Genomic DNA, 21,471 nt, shown 5'->3' on the forward strand with positions numbered 1-21,471 from the left:
AAAAGCTGCCGATTCTTCTTTTCACTATTGTCCACGGGCCTTTTCAACAAGATCTTCACAGAGTGCAAAACACATGGTAATCAGTGAGTAATTGTTACTGACAACAAACTGAATGATCCATTTGTGGTGTGTCATGTTAACACTCAAAAAATTTTTGAATTTTGGAGACTTTTGGATTTTGGATAAAGGATTCTCAATTGTATATATAAAGAAACTACTCATGCTTTCTGCTAGTCCTATGGTACCTTTCCTTCTTTCATGCATGTACTGAATAAATAATGTATACTAACCATTCTAGAATTATATCCCCCCCTTCTTTTAACATGTCTTCGTCTCGTCTATCCTAGCTACCTTACCATCTTTCATTATATCCACAGCCTCACATACTTCTCCCACATTCACCTCTGGCTCTTTCTCACCCCTACAAGATGCTATACTTCCCTGGCCAATGAATGAAATCACTGTCTTCCTGTCTTCATCAATATTTAGCAGCTCCTCAAAATATTTTGTCCATCTTCCTAATGCTTCCACCTCCCCATTTAACATCTTCCCTATTATATAATTATACAATAAATGTTTAGTTACTATAAGCAACTCAAAAGCATAGCCTATAATATACTGTACTTATAGACAGATTGAAAAGGTTATATTTCTGTCCAGGTGTCCTTTGCCTTATGCAGTGGCTGTATTCCAGGCTCCTAACAGCTGTACTAACCTCAACCAAGCCACCAACACTTTAATTTCATATACAGCAGTAAGAATCATTAATACACTTACCTACTGCAATGATTACATATGGCAAATGTATATCACATATATGGAATCCCCAATAGAAATGGGACATTGCATAAAACAAAACTGCATAATGTGTGGGAAACTAAATGTTTGACTTATACTTCAAGATAAACAAAACACACCAGTAGAGAGCATGTATCACTGGCTTTACAAAATTCATAAGATACTTACTGGCTGGAGGTGAGTGTGTTGGTCGTAGTCTCAATACACGATGTCCTGGCACTCATCGTGGGTGCCATTGTTGACTCAAGAGATCCAGTGTCACTTCGGGCATCTGGTGGGATTGCATAATCATCGGACACACCAGACTCAAAGGATGTATCTAGAAGAGAACAAGTAATTTATTTCTAATGGTACTTAAAATGCTGCAAGATAACAGTACAAGAGTGAAGTGAAACAAGAATGCCTGAAGGCATAGGCACAAAAGTGAAGGGAAACAACAGGATGGCTGAAATACTACCATTTCTTAAAATTTCATTTACAACTGTGCACCATTTGGCTGAGTTTGTTACCAATATTTACTCAGACTGCTAAAACTGCTTTATTTACATCATTTTTTCTTTACCCAGATCTGGAACTCTGGGCTATATATTTAATCTCAATGTTAATAGTGTGTCTCTACACTTACCTTTGCTATATAGTAAACTGTCAATATAATGGATTAAGGGGGGGAATCATCATAGTGTCCATTAGATCAGGATAATATTAAAAATAGTGAAATATAGCACTTAAGTACTCAAATGTACAAAACACTTTACAGACATACTGCAATAAACACTGAAAATAAAGGAGTTAAAAGTACAATTTACTTTGTGAATTTTGCACATTATTTAAAGTCGGTTGTATGAAGGTTCATTGTTATCAAGGAATCAATACACAGTATCAGCATTTCATTTATACCTAATGTTGAAAGAAATACTAAACTGGTTTCTCTTTGTCTTGTGTTATTCCTCTTTAATGCCCTAGCTTCTTATGTTTGTTTCCTAGTACAATAAATAAAGTATTACATACACTCATTGCTCAGTCCATAAATTATTGGAGGTCTCAGCCTGCTGGGCCCTCTATAGCTGTTTAAGGCCTCACCATTACCTAAATTGTCTTGTACAATACATATATACATACACCATATATAGTACGTACATAGCTCTTGTCATTTTAAATTCCACTGGGAAGTGGGTTAGACTCCTTCCTCCAGTGGCCAAGTGTTCTAAGAGGCAACTAAAATGCCAGGAGCAAGACACTAGTAATCTGTTTCTTCTATATCAATTACCAAAAAGACAAATAATGAAATTTTAAAGTCAAGGTGCTGAAAAATTTATGTATGCAATACAGATAAGAATAATTTATTGTTAAAGTTATGAATGAAAGAAAGCTATATGCCCTAGCACAAAGCAAAACAAAATTAAAAGGGGTGGGAGAGTTTCACTGGGGAAAGTAATTGGGTGTATCCAAAAGAAGTGGCAGTAACCCTTTGACTGTCAAACCCCTTTCTGAAACTGTCATTCTGTCGCAAAATTTTTGGAAAAAAAAAAAAATTTTCTTATGAAATGATAATCTTTTCCCAATGGTAATGACACCAAAAGAATGAAATTTGGTCGAAAAGTCACGGAATTACGCTCCCGCGAAGTTAGCGGTCTCGGCGACATATACGGATTGGCGATTTCACCGAATTTAAGCCCTGTTTTTGGCCAATTCCATTGTTCCAGTTGACCAAACTCATAGCTATTTCTTCAGAACTCCAATTTTTCTGTCAATTGAGTACAAGTAACCGCCCATTTACCAATTTGAACTACCCAATAAAGTGGTCAGAAATTGGCAATTTGGCCAATTTCACGCAAATTAAAAAAGATGCCAATTTCAAAACAGGGTCCAGAATAAACAATGTAGACATTCTTGGCACTAAAACAACATATCCTCTGTTCATTAGTCACGACTCTAGGCCCCTCTTATATTACTATTGCTTTCTATTTTGATTGCTTATTCATACAAAAAATACAAAATTTACTGTTATGCAGACTACTGCATTATTGTAAAAATGGTATAATATCAGTGCACTAGTGAAAGAATATTAGACTCCCCAGCTGACATGTATTGGATGTGTGGTGTGACTTGCCTACTCTTGAACACTGGTAAAAATCGAACATTTCCGCTATTTTGAGCTCAATTTCAAGGTCATTTTCATCGTGAAACTAATCAAAATCATCTCTATTTCTGCAATATGTTTTCCATTTTATCACACATGACCATGAAAACGAGAATACAACGATAAATACTAAACGAAAATGCACCTCAAAGTCGGTGTTTTAATCCAAAAAAACGGTCTTTTTTTTCCTCATTATGCACTGCATGCTGCAGGATTTTTTTTATGTGGTGCACACTGACCATACAGACCCATTCTCTCACATGTGGGCCTACCAGCTTTCTCCTGATTGACTTGAAGCTGCTAGAATTATTGAGTATATATACGTCCGAAACACTGGCTCGTAAGACGTATATATACGACCAAAACAGTCAAAGGGTTTAATGACCAACTTAATAAAAAAAAGAAGGGCGTGTGTGTGTTTAAATTCAAGAATTGTGGTTTAGTATAAAGGCATAATGGAAGAAGTAGATTATAGTGTGTGTTCATGCACAAGGGGGTGAGAGGAGTGTACAGGATAGAGATATTGGGAGATCTCTAAAAAATGTTCAGGAAGTTTTGAACCATGAGAGAAAATAACTGTTGTGGGTGACCTAAATGCTAAAGTGTGAGACACTGTTGTAGAGAGAATAGAAAGATTTAGTAACAGGTAATACTTATTTTATACACACACGCACATGCGCACACACATACAAAATTAATATAGCATGCAAGATATGAACACAGGGCACACTGGCATCAGTGTAATCGAGTACCAGGTATATATTAGTGAATAAAAGGTTGACAGGTAACTTCTGGATGTGCATGATTTTAGAGGAGCAAATGATATGTCAGATCATTATTTTGATGTAGCTACAGTAAGAAGAGGCAAAGTAGGAGAATAATACCATTTTGTAAAAGAGAAGTGAAAGTAAATTAAATAAAAAAAGAGTAGCATATGCAATTACTGAAAGATATTGAGTTAGAGAGTGTACAGGTAATGAGGAAGAAGTAGATTAAAAAATGCAGTTCTGGTATGCAGAAGAAGTCTGTGGTACAGGTCCTCCATCACAAATCCGGCATCATTGGGACCTGTAGTGTGCCAGATTACTGAGTTTGCCGAATTACAGAGTGGTTAGGTTAGAATACACTTAATAAAATTAACCAACTTGACTTACACAGTTCATTGAACATTGGCAAAAATCGAACATTTCCGCTACTTTGAGCTCAATTTCAAGGTACTTTTCGTCATGAAAGCAATCAAAATCATGTCTATTTCTGTAATATATCTTCCATTCTATCAAATGAGTCCAAAAAATGAGAATACAACCATAAGAACCATACAAAAATATACTGCAAAGAGGCGGCTAATGGCTGAGTAGTGAACTCTCTTATTTATCATCCGTCTTTCATTTTTGTTGTACATTAAGAAGCATCTTTCCATCATACATTGCCCAAGTTTCAATGAGATAGCCCAACAAACAACCGAGAAAAAAAATATTTACCAAAAATCATATATGGCAAGCCCAAGCCAGGTACTGGAAATAAGTCACTGACTTTTCTGGGTTATCCCAGGTTCTCTATACATACACTGCTATGTATGATAATCTATGTAACTGTATTTGTGTATACCTGAATAAACTTATTTACTTCTAGTCTGTCAACTGAGTACAAGAAACCGCCCATTCACTTATTTCAACTTCCCAATAAAGTGGTCAGAAATTGGCAATTTGGCCGATTTAACACAAATTTCAACAGATGCCAATTTCAAAATAGGGTCCAGAATAAACAATGCAGACATTCCTGGCACTAAAATAACATTTTCTCTGTTCATTAGTCACGGCTACATGCCCCTCTTATATTACTCTTGCTTACCATTTGGAATTTTTATTCACAAAAAAAAATAAAAGATTTACTGTTATGCAGACTACTGCATTATTATAATAATTGTATAAATAATGTCAATCTATTCTTGACTCCATACTGGAATTTGGACTGGCAGGCAGACAGGTATTGGACGGTGACGTCATTTGTTTACTCTTGAGCTTCGCTAAAGAATAGAACACTTTTGCTACTGTGAGTGCAATTTCAAGGTGCTTTTTGTCATGAAAGCAATCAAAATCACATCTATTTCTGTAATATATCTTTCATTCTATCAAATGAGACCGAAAAAATGAGAATATAACCACAACCACCATACAAAAATATACCGCTAAGCGGCCGCTAATGGCTGAGAAGTGAACTCTGCTATTTATGGTTTGATTTCTTTCATTTTTGGTGTATGTGAAGAAGTATCTTTCCATCATACATTGCCCAAGTTTGAATAAGATAACCCAACAAACAACTGAGCAAATAATAATAATAATATCTTTATTTACTACACGTACATGTACAAGGTATACAGGCCTAGCTGACATCAGTGATATACTACTGTATAGAAAGGCACTTGTTATGCTGAGTATTTCAAGAAAATTAGGTCAGTGTCCCAGGATAACACCCACACTAGTCGGCTAACACCCAAGTACCCATTTATGATGGATAAACATAGACAACAGGTGTAAAGGAACACGCCTAATGTTTCTACCATGGCTAGGAATCGAATATTTACCAAAAATCATATATGGCTAACCCAAGCCAGGTACTAAAAATAAGCCACGTTGACTTTTTTGGGTTATCCTAGGTTCTCTACACACACGCTGCTATGTGTGATAATCTATAGAGAGAAAATAACTTTTTTGTTTCATGTTTATGGTGGAGTATGAGTGTATATCATAGTTAGCCCTGTGCTATACTCAGTTTTCTCTAATATAAGCCACCAAGACAAGGATAGGAGAATGGTATTTGTTTACCATATCCTCTTCATAACTCTGTCGAACTGCTCGGTGTTATGCCAAATATTATTCATTCTGGAGTATTTAACATGTTTTATGTTATTTATATTGTTTATTATGTCATACTAGATCAATTGTGATAGGCAAATAAGCTGTAGTGTTGATATTAGCATAATAATAAAGTATATTCTCCTGCATCATGAGACTGAGCTCATGACAACCAACAGTGTCTTCAAAGCCACCTTATCTTTAATGGATAATGTACTGTGTAGGTGCTTTACATAATGAGAAGCATTTCTTTTATTCATTGGAACCATGGCTAGGGCTATAAGTAAGCAGGTTAAAACAATAAATGGAGAAAAAGAAATTGGAATGACTTATGCAGCAAGTAGCGCCACCAAACAGTACCAGCAGATTTGTGTGGCGACCCTGGAAATTTGAAATTATGCTAGCCAAAATTAGTGCCGAATAACTGAAGGAACCGAATAACTGATTGCCGGATTTGTGATGGCGGACCTGTAATAGGAGAGTGGGTGCAGGTGGAAAAAAAAAACTCGATGATAGATTGATGAGGTCAAGATGATGGTAAAAAAAAGCAAAAGAGGCTTTTACAGCATAAATGTGGTATGCAGAAAACAAAGTCTATGAAGAAAGATTACAAGAGCAGTGAGGTAGAGCAAGTAGAAAGAAAATAAGAATTTGGGTAAGCTTTTGTTAGCAAATTTTGCTACACTGATAAAGCATGGGGAGCAAATAGGCTTGGCAGGTAAGAATGAGAGAGATGCTTAATGGGGAGGTTGAAGTACTTTTAAGATGGAGGGAATATTTTGAAAAGTCATTAGCTGATGATGCAAGGGAAGCAGTGATTTCCTTCAGTGAGCTGGGAGGAATACAACTCGGGAGGAATAAAACTCGGTAGCAATAAGGAAGAGCCAGAGAAGAGTCTGGAGGAATATATGCACATAAGAAGGTAGTTTGGAAGTTAGGAGGAGGTGCGGGATTACCAAAACTGTTGTCCAGAGGGCTGAGGAAGGGTTGTTGAGGTGGTTCGGACATGTAGAGAGAATGGAGCGAAACAGAATGACTTCAAGAGTGTATCAGTCTGTAGTGGAAGGAAGGCGGGGTAGGGGTCGGCCTAGGAAGGGTTGGAGGGAGGGGGTAAAGGAGGTTTTGTGTGCGAGGGGCTTGGACTTCCAGCAGGCATGCGTGAGCGTGTTTGATAGGAGTGAATGGAGACAAATGGTTTTTAATACTTGACGTGCTGTTGGAGTGTGAGCAAAGTAACATTTATGAAGGGATTCAGGGAAACCGGCAGGCCGGACTTGAGTCCTGGAGATGGGAAGTACAGTGCCTGCACTCTGAAGGAGGGGTGTTAATGTCGCAGTTTAAAAACTGTAGTGTAAAGCACCCTTCTGGCAAGACAGTGATGGAGTGAATGATGGTGAAAGTTTTTCTTTTTCGGGCCACCCTGCCTTGGTGGGAATCGGCCGGTGTGATAATAAAAAAATAAAAAAAGAAGGTAAGACACCTATGGACTGACAGTGAGAGAAGAGAGATTTCGTTCGGATTTTTAACCCCGGAGGGTTAGCCACCCAGGATAACCCAAGAAAGTCAGTGCGTCATCGAGGACTGTAACTTATTTCCATTGGGGTCCTTAATCTTGTCCCCCAGGATGCGACCCACACCAGTCGACTAACACCCAGGTACCTATTTGCTGCTAGGTGAACAGGACAACAGGTGTAAGGAAATATGTCGAAATGTTTCCACCTGCCGGTAATCGAACCCGGGCCCTCCGTGTGTGAAGCGGGAGCTTTAGCCACCAGGCCACCGGGCCACCCCCAGCATGCATAGTTCCTCTGTATCAGGAAAAATGAGACAGAGACAATGTAAGAATTATTATTTTTCTTTCAACAAACTGGCCGTATCCCACATAAGCAGGGTGGCCCAAAAAGAAAAACAAAAGTTTCTTTTTTTAACTTTAGTAATGTATACAGGAGAAGGGGTTACTAGCCCCTTGCTCCTGGCATTTTAGTCACCTAATACGACAAGCATGGCTTACATAGGAAGAATTCAGTTCTCCTTCCCCATGGAGATAAGAGGAAATGAACAAGCACTTGTAAGAAAATATAAGAAAATCCAGAGGGGTGTATATATATATTCTTTCTTTCAACAAACCAGTCATATCCCACCGTGGCAGGGTGGCCCAAAAAGAAAAACGAAAGTTTCTTTTTTTTCTTTCTTTCTTCTTTCAACACACCAGCCGTATCCCAACGAGGCAGGGTGGCCCAAAAGGAAAAATGAAAGTTTCTCCTTTTACATTCAGTAATATATACAGGAGAAGGGGCTACTAGCCCCTTGCTCCTGGCATTTTAGTCGCCTCTTACAACACGCATGGCTTATGGAGGAAGAATTCTGTTCCACTTCCGCATGGAGATAAGAGGAAATAAACAAGAACTAGTAAGAAAATAGAAGAAAATACAGAGGGGTGTGTATATATATGCTTGTACATGTATGTGTAGTGTGACCTAAGTGTGAGCAGAAGTAGCAAGATGCACATGAAATCTTGCATGTTTATGAGACAGAAAAAAAAAAAGACACCAGCAATCCTACCGCCATGTAAAAAATTACAGGCTTTCGTTTTACACTCACTTGGCAGGACGGTAGTACCTCCTTGGGTGGTTGATGTCTACCAACCTACCACCTAGGAGTGTAAGAATTATAGGTGAGTAAACCTACTGAATATACAAGATATACTCAACAAGGTATATGGTAAAAATATCAATGAAATAGTTAACAATAAGAAAAAGTAAGATTGCACAGGAGGAGAAGAATTTGGGAAAAGTAGGGGATGTGTAAACCAAGTGTTAACTTTGAAGCATACAAGTGAACTATGCTTAGATAAGGGCAAATATCTTTTTGTTGCACTTATGGATTTAGAAAAAAACATGATAGGAAGGATAGGGGGGGAAGCAATGTAGCAGGTATTCCAAATTTATGGAGTACACAGTAGGCTACTAAATGTAGCAGAGTTTTTATACAGGAAGTGAGACTCAATTTAGGGTATGAAGGAAAGAATGGGACTTTTTTTTTAGTAAAAGTAGACCCTAGACAGGGATGCATGATGTCACCATGTTCTGATAATTACAATTTATAGTAGTTCTTGTCATTTCATAACCATTCTTTGTTCTGACACCAGTAGTAGGTACTGAAATTGTACTCAAATTGTCACAAACACATTGACAGGTGGACATTTACACCTGCATTGGCCATTTCCTATTGCCTGGCTTCACTTTGCAATCCCGACTAGCATTACAACAAAACATGAGAGTTAGCCTGTCTTTCACAGGCTTGTGTCCTGGGAGTGCCTTTTCCTCCTGAGTAATGTAGGTCCTGTTTGCCATTTTCTTCCAGGACAGGCCTGTTTTGTCACAATTGAACACTTGTTGGGGTTGGAATTTTTCAGCTTCACCATGCCTTACTGCACTGTGTATGCCACTACAATTCTTAAATCTCTCAAACCAACCTTTGCTGACCTTAAATTCACCAATATGAACGCTAGTTCCAGGCATTTTTTCCTGTTCACCTGGGTGTTAGTCGACTGTTGTTGGTCGCATCCTGGGGGACAAGATTAAGGACCCCAATGGAAATAAGTCAGACAGTCCTTGATGATGCACTGGCTTTCTTGGGTTATCCTGGGTGGCTAACCATCTGGGGTTAATTGTTTCTCGGTAACTGTTTCCCGTTAAGCCACACCAACAACACACACTCCACATCTTCGAGTGGTACAGCTGATGGTGGTGGAGCAACAGCTGATGGTGGTGCAGCAACAGCTCACTGTGGTGCAGCAGCAGCAACAGCTCACTGTGGTACGATAGTATGTATTTCTCACTCTTTTTACCACAGGGTTGGCACTTGAAGCTTTCTTTGGGCCCATGGTGGCTTAGCAGTTACAAGCACTATAAACAAAGGAATAATACAAAATGTATCGAATGTATGCATGCAACCGGCCACCCTGGCTTGTAAACAATGATAGCAGGGCAGCCGAGGCATTCAGGCTGGACGGACAGGTTTGGGAGGAATCACGTTGGGCGAGTTTTTAATCATGAGCCGAGGCAAAATTTTTGCATCCAAATGCTTTGTATGGCAGAATTAACATTATGCGATGTGTTCGTTAGACGGGGGTCCACTGTATATACGTTTGGACCGTTTAGGGGTTAATGAAATTAAAGTTTATTTAACCCTTTTGGGGTTTCGGCCGTACTAGTATGGCTTACACGCCAGGGTTTTTGACATACTAGTACGCATAAATTCTAGCGCCCTCAAATCTAGCAAGAGAAAGCTGGTAGGCCTACATATGAAAGAATGGGTCTATGTGGTCAGTGTGCGCAGTATAAAAAAATCCTGCAGCACACAGTGCGTAATGAGAAAAAAAAAACTGTCTTTCTTTTTGGTTTAAAACAGCAACTTTGCACTGTATTTTCGTATGGTATTTATGGTTGTATTCTAGTTTTCCTGGTCTTATTTTATAGAATGGAAGACATATTACAGAAATTGAGATAATTTTGATTGGTTTCACAATAAAAGTACCTTGAAATTGAGCTCAAAGTAGCAGAAATGTTCGATTTTTGCCAAAGTTCAAAAGTAAACAAATCATGCCATGCGTCTAATACAGATCAACTGGCGAGTCTAATATTCTTTCACAAGTGTGCTGGTATTACTTATACCATTTCCACACTAATACAGTAGTCTGCATAACAGTAAATCTTCTATTTTTTGTGAGAATAAAAATTCAAAGTGGAAAGCAAAAGAAATGTAAGAGGGGCGTGGGGATTTGACTAATGAACAGAGGAAATGTTATTTTAGTGCCAGGAATGTCTTTTTTTGTCTATTCTGGACCCTATTTATTATTATTATTATAATCAAAAAGAAGCGCTATGCCATGGACCCTATTTAGAAATTGGCATCTTTTGAAATTTGTGTGAAATTGGCAAAATTGCTAAATTCTAACCACCTTATTGGATAGTTGAAATCAGTAAATGGGTGGTTTCTTGTACTCATTCGATAGAAAAAACGGAGTTCTAGCGAAATAGTTATGATTTTTGTCGACTAGTACACTGGAATTGGCCGAAAATAGGGCTCAAACTGGGCAAAATCGCCGATGCGTAAACATCGAGACCGCTAATTTCTCAAGAGCATAATTCCGTAAGTTTTCCATCAAATTTCGTACTTTTGGTGTCATTATGCTCGGGAAAAGATTATCAATCTTTTCATAAGAAAATTTTTTTTTTTTTTTTTTTTTTAAATTTTGGCGACCCTAAGAACAAGTCTCTGAGAGGGCCTGGCGACCCTCAAAGGGTTAACATTTAAACAGATTAGAGTCTTGGAGGTGGGAAGTACAGTGGCTGCACTCTGAAGGAGAGGTAGAGATGTTGCTGTTCAGAGAGTCATCTGAATTGTGATGTCCACACACTTCTAGCAAGACAGCAATTAAATGAATGGTGAATTTTTTTTTTTTTGGGGGGGGGTGGGGAGAGAGGGAAATCACCCTACCTAGGGAAGAAAGACAGCCAATGTGGTAAAACAAAATGTGTATGCATTTTTTAATGGCATTTGCTTAGTTCATTTTTTTCAGTAAAGGTCATAAATAGATCAGGTATACTCTGTATAAAAAAAGGTATACTCTGTATACCTGATCTATTTAACTAGTTCTATTTATTCTAACTTTAATGCCAACCCATAATGCATAATAACTTGCTAAACAATAATACTCATTGTGTAGTGAGTTTACCTAGTGTACCTCACAGGCCCTCATCTAGTGTGGCAGCTCCTAAAGTCTATTTCTTCTCCTTGGCACTCTATGTTGTATATAACCAACAGCTTTCCACGTGCAATACTGTATGTCATCCATTTTTTTTTGTACAACCTATGGTTTTTTTTTTTGAACATGTTGGCCATCTCTCACTGAGGCATGGTGACCCAAAAAAGAAACACTTTCACCATCATTCACATATAATCACTCTCTTTGCAGAGGTGCCCAGATACAATAATTTAGATGTCACTCCGAACAGTCAATATCCCAAACCCCTCCTTTAAAGTGCAGGCATTGTACTTCCCACCTCCAGGACTCAAGTCTAGCTAACCAGTTTACTTGAATCCCTTCACAAAACATTACCCTGCTCACACTCCAACAGCTCGGTATGTATCATTTGGAAATAAGGAATTTGAATCTGAACACAGATTTGTCCATCTGGTGTAAAAGGAAAAAGTACAAGTACAGTAGTTGCCATGAGAAACTGAATGCAGTTTCCTTGGTTATTAAGTAAAATTTCACTTAGGGAATGGCTGCTCAGCAAATTACTGAATTATGAAACGAGTAAACCCAACATACATTTATTAACCCGTAAACGGTCCAAGCAGATCTACGTTCACATGTGTAGTGCTACAAAAGTAGATCTACGTTGTTTTTACATATTTTCAAATGTAACAAAAAAAAAAAAAGTAGATCAAAGTTTTTTTACACATTTTCAAATGTGGAAAAAAGGTATACAGTGGACCCCCGCATAACGATCACCTCCGAATGCGACCAATTATGTAAGTGTATTTATGTAAGTGTATTTATGTAAGTCCATTTGTACGTGTATGTTTAAGGGTCTGAAATGGACTAACCTACTTCTCAATATTCCTTATGGGAACAAATTCGGTCAGTACTGGCACCTGAACATACTTCTGGAGTGAAAAAATATCTTTAACCGGGGGTCCACTGTATATACATTTGGACCGTTTACGGGTTAATCACTTTTCACTCATTCTTACATATAATCTAAATACTTATACAGGTACAAACCCTCAAATCCAGTTTCCCATTTTAACCCTTTGACTGTTTCGGTCGTATATATACATCTTATGAGCCATCGTGTCTGATGTACGTTTTTTTTTTTTTTTTTAACAAATCGGCCGTCTCCTACCAAGGCAGGGTGACCCAAAAAGAAAGCAAATCCCCAAAAAGAAAATACTTTCATCATCATTCAACACTTTCACTTCACTCACACATAATCACTGTTTTTGCAGAGGTACGCAGAATACAACAGTTTAGAAGCATATATGTATAAAAATACACAACATATCCCTCCAAACTGCCAATATCCCAAACCCCTCCTTTAGAGTGCAGGCCTTATATTTCCCATTTCCAGGACTCAAGTCCAGCTATATAAAAATAACCAGTTTCCCTGAATCCTTTTACTAAATATTACCCTGCTCACACTCCAACAGCTTGTAAGGTTCCAAATACCATTCGTCTCCATTCACTCCTATCTAACATGCTCACGCACGCCTGCTGGAAGTCCAAGCCCCTTGCCCACAAAACCTCCCTTACCCCTTCCTTCCAACCTTTTCGAGGATGACCCCTACCCTGCCTTCCTTCCCCTACAGATTTATACGCTCTCCATGTCATTCTACTTTGATCCATTCTCTCTAAATGACCAAACCACCTCAACAACCCCTCTTCAGCTCTCTTACTAATACTTTTATTAACTCCACACCTTCTCCTAATTTCCACACTCCGAATTTTCTGCATAATATTTACACCACACATTGCCCTTAGACAGGACATCTCCACTGCCTCCAACCGCCTCCTCGCTGCAGCATTTACAACCCAAGCGTCACACCCATATAAAGAGTGTTGGTACTACTATACTTTCATACATTCCCTTCTTTGCCTCCATAGATAACATTTTTTGTCTCCACATATACCTCAATGCACCACTCGCCTTTTTTCCCCCATCAATTCTATGTTTAACCTCATCCTTCATAAATCCATCCACAGACACATCAACTCCCAAATATCTGAAAACATTCACTTCTTACATACTCCACCTCTCCAATTTGATATCAAATTTTTCTTTATCTAAATCATTTGATACCCTCATCACTTTACTCTTTTCTATGTTCACTTTCAACTTTTCACCCTTACACACACTCCCAAACTCATCCACTAACCTTTGCAATTTTCCTTTAGAATCTCCCATAAGCATAGTATCATCAGCAAAAAGCAACTGTGTCAATTTCCATTTTGAATTTGATTCCCCATAATTTAATCCCACCCCTCTCCCGAACACCCTAGCATTTACTTCTTTTACAACCCCATCTATAAATATATTAAACAACCATGGTGACATTACACATGCCTGTCTAATAACTACTTTTACCGGGAAGTAGTCTCCCTCTCTTCTACACACCTTAACCTGAGTCTCACTATCCTCATAAAAACTCTTTACAGCATTTAGTAACTTACCACCTATTCCATATATTTGCAACATCTGCCACACTGCTCCCAGATCCACTCTATCATATGCCTTTTCTAAATCCATAAATGCAATAAAAACTTCCCTACCTTTTTCTAAATACTGTTCACATATATGCTGCAATGTAAACACTTGATCAACACATCCCCTACCCACTCTAAAACTTCCTTGCTCATCTGCAATCCTACATTCTGTCTTACCTCTAATTCTTTCAATTATAACCCTACCGTACACTTTTCCTGGTATACTCAGTAAACTAATTCCTCTATAATTTTTACAATCTCTTTTGTCCCCCTTCCCTTTATATAAAGGGACTATACATGCTCTCTTCCAATCCCTAGGTACCTTCCCCTCTTTCATACATTTATTAAACAAAAATACCAACCACTCCAACACTGTATCCCCCCTGCTTTTAACATTTCTGTCATGATCCCGTCAGTTCCAGCTGCTTTACCCCCTTTCATTCTACGTAATGCCTCACGCACCTCCCCCATACTCACATCCTGTTCTTTATTCCTAAAAGATGATATACCTCCCTGGCAAGTGCATGAAATTACTGCCTCCCTTTCTTCATCGTCATTTAAAAGTTCCTCAAAATATTCTCGCCATCTACCCAATACCTCCATCTCCCCATCTACTAACTCCCCTACTCTGTTCTTAACTGACAAATCCATTCATTCCCTAGGCTTTCTTAACTTGTTCAACTCACTCCAAATTTTTTTGTTATTTTCATTAAAACTTCTTGACAGTGCCTCTCCCACTCTATGATCTGCTCTCCTTTTGCACACTCTCACCACTCTCTTCACCTTTCTTTTATTCTCCATATACTCTACTCTTCTTATAACACTTCTGCTCTTTAAAAACCTCTCATAAGCTACCTTTTTCTCTTTTATCACAACCTTTACTTCATCCTTCCACCAACCACTCCTGTTTCCTCCTGCACCCACCCTCCTATAACCACAAACTTCTGCCCCACATTCTAATATTGCATTTTTAAAACTATTTCAACCCTCTTCAACCCCCCCTCCCCCCACTACTCATACTTGCACCAGCCCACCTTTCTGCCAATAGTTGCTTATATCTCACCCGAACTTCCTCCTCCCTTAGTTTATACACTTTCACCTCTCTCTTACTTGTTGTTGCCATTTTCCTCTTTTCCCATTTACCTCTTACTCTAACTGTAGCTACAACTAAATAATGATCCGATATATCAGTTGCCCCTCTATAAACGTGTACATCCTGGAGCCTACACATCAACCTTTTATCCACCAATACATAATCTAACTACTTTCATTATATGCTATATTACGTGTATATACAGTGGAACCTCTACTTGCCAGTTTAATCCGTTCCATGACCTTGCTCGCAACTGGATTTGCTCATTTGCAGAGTCAATTTTCCTCATTTAAATTAACTGAAATGTAATTAATCCATTCCAGTGGAATTCTGTACTTCAATAATTTCGCTAATATCAACTATGGCTTATTTATCTATCTCACTTCATCTAATATGACATAATAAACAATATATGTAAATAACATAGAAACCCGATACATACTCTAAAATGAATAAAATATGTCATTCATGCAGTGGTATGGGTGGTGTCGGCAGTGGACGAGAGTTTGTCTGGAGACCGGGCAAAATACTTCATGAATAATTTCACTAATATCATCTATACGGCTTATTTATCTATCACAGTTCATTTAATAGGACATAACAAACAATATAAATAACATAGAAACATGATATATACTCTAGAATGAATAAAATACATCATTATGTAACATGTGGAGGCAGCCACAACTGCTCCCTCTTTGTTGTGGTAAACATTGCCATCTAGTGACAGCCTTTTGAAGCCATCTATTATTATAATTATTGTATGTAGTACATTATTATAGTATATGTATTATTATTTTACATGTTATGTTATTATTATTATTACTGTATTATTTATTTATTTTATTATCACACTGGCCGATTCCCACCAATGCAGGGTGGCCCAAAAAAGAAAAACTTTCACCATCATTCACTCCATCACTGTCTTGCCAGAAGAGTGCTTTACACTACAGTTTTTAAACTGCAACATTAACACCCCTCCTTCAGAGTGCAGGCACTGTACTTCCAATCTCCAGGACTCAAGTCCGGCCTGCCGGTTTCCCTGAACCCCTTCATAAATGTTACTTTGCTCACACGCCTTCCTTACACTACAGACTGATACACTCTTGAAGTCACTCTGTTTCGCTCCATTCTCTCTACATGTCCGAACCACCTCAACAACCCTTCCTCAGCCCTCTGGACAACAGTTTTGGTAATCCCGCACCTCCTCCTAACTTCCAAACTACGAATTCTCTGCATTATATTCACACCACACATTGCCCTCAGACATGACATCTCCACTGCCTCCAGCCTTCTCCTTGCTGCAAAATTCATCACCCATGCTTCACACCCATATAAGAGCGTTGGTAAAACTATACTCTCATACATTCCCCTCTTTGCCTCCAAGGACAAAGTTCTTTGTCTCCACAGACTCCTAAGTGCACCACTCACCCTTTTCCCCTCATCAATTCTATGATTTACCTCATCTTTCATAGACCCATCCGCTGGCACGTCCACTCCCAAATATCTGAATACATTCGCCTCCACCATACTCTCTCCCTCCAATCTGATATCCAATCTTTCATCACCTAATCTTTTTGTTATCCTCATAACCTTACTCTTTCCTGTATTCACTTTTTCATTTTCTTCTTTTGCACACCCTACCAAATTCATCCACCAATCTCTGCAACTTCTCTTCAGAATCTCCCAAGAGCACAGTGTCATCAGCAAAGAGCAACTGTGACAACTCCCACTTTATGTGTGATTCTTTATCTTTTAACTCCACGCCTCTTGCCAAGACCCTCGCATTTACTTCTCTTACAACCCCATCTAAAAATATATTAAACAACCACGGTGACATCATACTATTATTATTATACATATTATTATACAGTGGTCCCTCAATAACCGTCCGGCCTGAAAGTCGTCCATTTCGGAAATAGTCCCGTTATTTCATCTAAACATTGGCTCGCAAATGGTCCATTAACTCACTAATCGTCCTTCGTCCGGGACGCGTACTCACGCTCTGAGCCACCTGGGCCTGCCTTCCCAGCCAGTGTGCCATTGTTTACCAGTGAGCGACGAAGTTTGTAGAAAAATACAAAGGTGGTGGTGGTAGAGAGGAAGCAGTTGTGATAGTGGTTGATGATGGTGGTAGAAGGTTGTAGTGATGGTGGTAACAGTTGTAATTGTGGTAGAAGGTCGTAGTGATGGTGGTGGAGGGTTCCTTCTTTAGTGATTCAGCGATTCTACCAACTCCTCCAATGTTGCTGGAGTTATATAGGGCTACAGAAAACACCACCGCCTCAGCTGCTGCTTCACCACCATTATGGACGGCTTACTTTCAGTGGCCCTTATATACCCAACAACAACACAACACCTCTCGTGACATACGTAATGACTTATTTTATTCATTCTAGAGTATATTCCATGTTTCTATGTTATTAATATTGTTTATTATGTCATATTAGTTGAATTGTGATAGATAAATAAGCCGTAGAGTTGATATTAGTATCATATTCTCCAACAATAAACTTGCCATCCCTCCCTCACACAAACAAGTCTCCAATAAGAACATAAGAAAGGAGAAACACTGCAGCAGGCCTGTTGGCCCATACTAGGCAGGTCCTTTACAATCCTTCCCACTAAAAACATAACAATGGAAGAACACTGCAGGTCTACTGGCCCATACAAGGCAGGTCCTTATCAAAATGACCTCTACCCAAAGCTATCCAAGAATTTACTCCCGTACCCAATGACACAAATCAAACTCAGCTCCTCCCACTCATATATTTATCCAATCTCTTCTTAAAGCTACCCAAGGTCCTTGCCTCGATCACCCTACTGGTAAGTGTGATGTTAAATGTAGACAGCCTGTACTGTCTGTACAGACAGTTTAGGCTGTCTGCCAGCTTAGTTCATATTTCGCACCACTAAGGTGCTGCCCTCTGAGCCTGCTCCAGGTCCGGGATGCTGGTCCCACACCCTCTCTCACACAGCGGCCAAGCAGGAAGACACAAGGCCTACTAGTAGCTCTCTCTCGTCGGATGGCCCTCCCAGGCCATAGGCACAACACACAAGCCTGTATATCCACCATGACTTTGCAAATAAAGTGAGGTCTGCGGCCAGACCTGAGTAGCACCACTGTGTTAAGTCACCCGTGTGACCAGTGTGTTTGACAGCTGATATCAGTCAGCTCTGAGCCCGAGCCCCCTTGTACAGAAAGCTCTTATGCTCGTCGCTTGTGATGTTCTGCAGAATCGTACCTGCTATGATTCCCATCGAGATTTGTTTCACTTCACCTCCAGACCTTCAGAATGCAGTTATGTGTAGAGAAACAAGTCTGGGGACACTTAGACTAACCTCTGCTGTAACTCCAACTGCCGAGAGAATAACACTCATCAAGCCGCAGTTAGCCCTGTCGGCAGGCGCTGTGTCAGCCTCGTGTCACAAGCTTCAGTGAGCAGCCTGCACAAAGATGTCACTTTGACTGCTAGCTCGCTCACTGCAGTCTGGTGTATGTTGTTACGACTCCCAGATGTTTCGCCCAGTTGTCTCTGCCACGACTCGCTCCACGCTCGCCGGCAAAGACAGCCCAGCGACAGTACCAGTCAAGAAGTGTCCTGAGTCGCTTGCCAGAAGTCCTGCCCAGTTGCCGAGTTTTGACGACGCCTCACTCGAGGGCACCAGTATGTCGTGCCCCAGTTTGAGTGAAACCTGCAGCGACTCCTACGATGTCTGCTTCACAGTTCCAGAGGAGACTGTACCCTGTTACGTCACAGCTCAGCCGCAGCGATGTCTCCTGTGTTGCAGTATCTGTCCAGACACAGGAAGGCATGCAGTGATGCCCATCGACGCTCACTGCCTTTGACCACAATGTTTAGCACACCCCACATGTTTTTTTCTTCCATCCCTGTAGGAAGTTTTTTTTTTCCATGTCCATATGTATATACATGTTTTTATTTTGTGTTCTGTGCCCTGTTCCTACGAGAGAGACCGAGTTTCTTTTACCACCGTGAGGTAGGTGGCCGAGCAAATGTAGACAGCCTGTACTGTCTGCACAGACAGCTTATGCTGTCTGCCAGCTTAGTTCATATTTCGCGCCACTAAGGTGCTGCCCTCTGGGCCTGCTCCAGGTCTGGGATGCTGGTCCCACACCCTCTCTCACACAGCGGCCTAGCAGGAAGACATAAGGCCTACTAGTAGCTCTCTCTCGTGGGATGGCCCTCCCGGGCCATGGGCACAACACACAAGCCTGTGTACCCACCACGACTTAACAATAAAGTAAGAAGCCTCCGAAAACGTGTACCATTCATACACCCCGCTACCAGTGATACCAATTAATCGTGATTCACTTAAATAAGAACATAACTTAAGAAAGTAGGAATACTGCAACAGGCCTGCTGGCCCATACTAGGCCAGTCCTTCACAAATCCAACCCACTAACAGAACAAATGCTACCCAAGCAATAAGCTCAGGTGCAAGTCCGACTCAAATCCAACCCCTCTCACTCGTGTATTTATCCAACCTAAATTTGAAACTACCCAAGCCATAGCTTTTAGAACATAAGAAAGGAGGAACACTGCAACAGGCCTGCTGGCCCATACTAGGCCAGTCCTTCACAAATCCAACCCACTAACAGAACAAATGCTACCCAAGCAATAAGCTCAGGTGCAAGTCCGACTCAAATCCAACCCCTCTCACTCATGTATTTATCCAACCTAAATTTCAAACTACCCAATGTTTTAGCTTCGATCACCTTACTAGGCACACCGTTCCACTCATCAACTACCCCTATTACCGATGTTCATTTATACATTTTATTAGTGCTTGGCATTTTTTTTTCTGCATGTAAATCTATATTTATCCTAGGGAAGTGACCCCTGAAGTTACCTAGAGTCCTTATGGAGGGGGATTCCCCTTCCAAACAATAACCTCTCTTCCCTCTCTCCTCTTCCCTGTCTTCTATTCATCAACACCCTTCAATAAAGGTAACTGTCATGTTGAATGTTCATTCTTTTGTGCATGTAAATCTATCTTTTAGGTAAAAAAAAAAAAAAAATTGTTGTTGATACTTCTGGGTGTCTGGAACAAATTAATTGGATTTACATTATTTCTTATGGGGAAAATTGATTAAAAAATCGTCTATTTCGGTAATAGTCCCACTTCCTGGAACGGATTAAGGACGAAAATTGAGGGACCACTGTACATATTATTATTATTATTATTATTATTATTATTATTATTATTATTATTATTATTATTATTATTATATAGTTTGTAATTTTTATTCACACAAAAAATATAAGATTTACTGTTAACCCTTATTGCAATAATTGTATAAATAATGTCAACCCATTCACGACTGCATACTGGAATGGACAGTGACTTCATTTGTTTATTCTGAAACAGCCAAGCAATGGACCATTTCTCCTAGGTTGAGCTCAATTTCAAGGTACTTTTCATCATGAGAGCAATCAAAATCATATCTATTTCTGTAATATATCTTCCATTCTATCAAATGAGACCAAAAAAACGAGAATACAACCATAAAAAACAATCAAAATTACCGCTAAGAGGTGGCTAATTGCTGAGAAGTAAACTCCATTATTTATGCTCATATTTCTTTCATTTTTGATGTTCGCTTAGCAGATTACGATGGGCTTAGAGAACACTTATCATCTGTTGACTGGGGTAACGAAGAGAGCTATCAATATGACAGTTTTCTGAACACTATACATGCTGCTCAAAGAACATTTATCCCTTATAAAGAAATTAGATCAAATAGAAATGACCCAAAATGGATGAATAATAGGCTGAAATATCTACTAGGGCATAAGAAAGGAATTTATAGGTGTATCAAAAGAGGCGAGGGTCATCTTATGAATCAGTATATTGACATTAAGAGGGACATTAAAAAGGGGATAAGAAAAGCTAAAAGGGACTATGAAATTAAAGTTGCTAGGGATTCTAAAACTAACCCAAAAAGTTTTTTCCAGGTATATAGAATAAAAGTTAGAGATAAGATAGATCCCCTTAAAAATAACTATGGGCATCTTACTGACAAAGAGAATGAAATGTGCTCGATTTTAAATAATTATTTTCTCTCGGTTTTTACACAGGAAGACACTAATAATATTCCAGCAATTAATTTTTATAGTGGGCCAGAAGAAGATAAATTATGTAACATCACAGTCACTAGTGAAATGGTTGTGAAGCAGATAGACCGACTGAAGCAAAATAAGTCACCGGGTCCTGATGAGGGTTTTTCAAGGGTTCTTAAGGAATGCAAAATGGAAGTCTGTGAACCATTAACTAATATTTTTAATTT

The 21,471-nt window shown here is 39.3% G+C and overlaps 1 protein-coding gene across 1 annotated transcript in view; it reads right to left on the minus strand.

Moving 5' to 3' along the window:
• The window catches only part of LOC128685932 (uncharacterized protein CG43867), a 1,104,857-nt gene that overhangs the window by 447,340 nt on the left and 636,046 nt on the right, over positions 1-21,471 (minus strand). Inside the window, exon 12 of the mRNA XM_070083118.1 lies at positions 967-1,117. Coding sequence (XP_069939219.1) covers positions 967-1,117 — 151 coding nt within the window. The remainder of the gene's footprint in view (positions 1-966; positions 1,118-21,471) is intronic.

The sequence above is a fragment of the Cherax quadricarinatus genome, chromosome 9 (genome assembly GCF_038502225.1).
Source record: "Cherax quadricarinatus isolate ZL_2023a chromosome 9, ASM3850222v1, whole genome shotgun sequence".
In the NCBI taxonomy this organism is placed as follows: Eukaryota; Metazoa; Arthropoda; class Malacostraca; order Decapoda; family Parastacidae; genus Cherax; species Cherax quadricarinatus.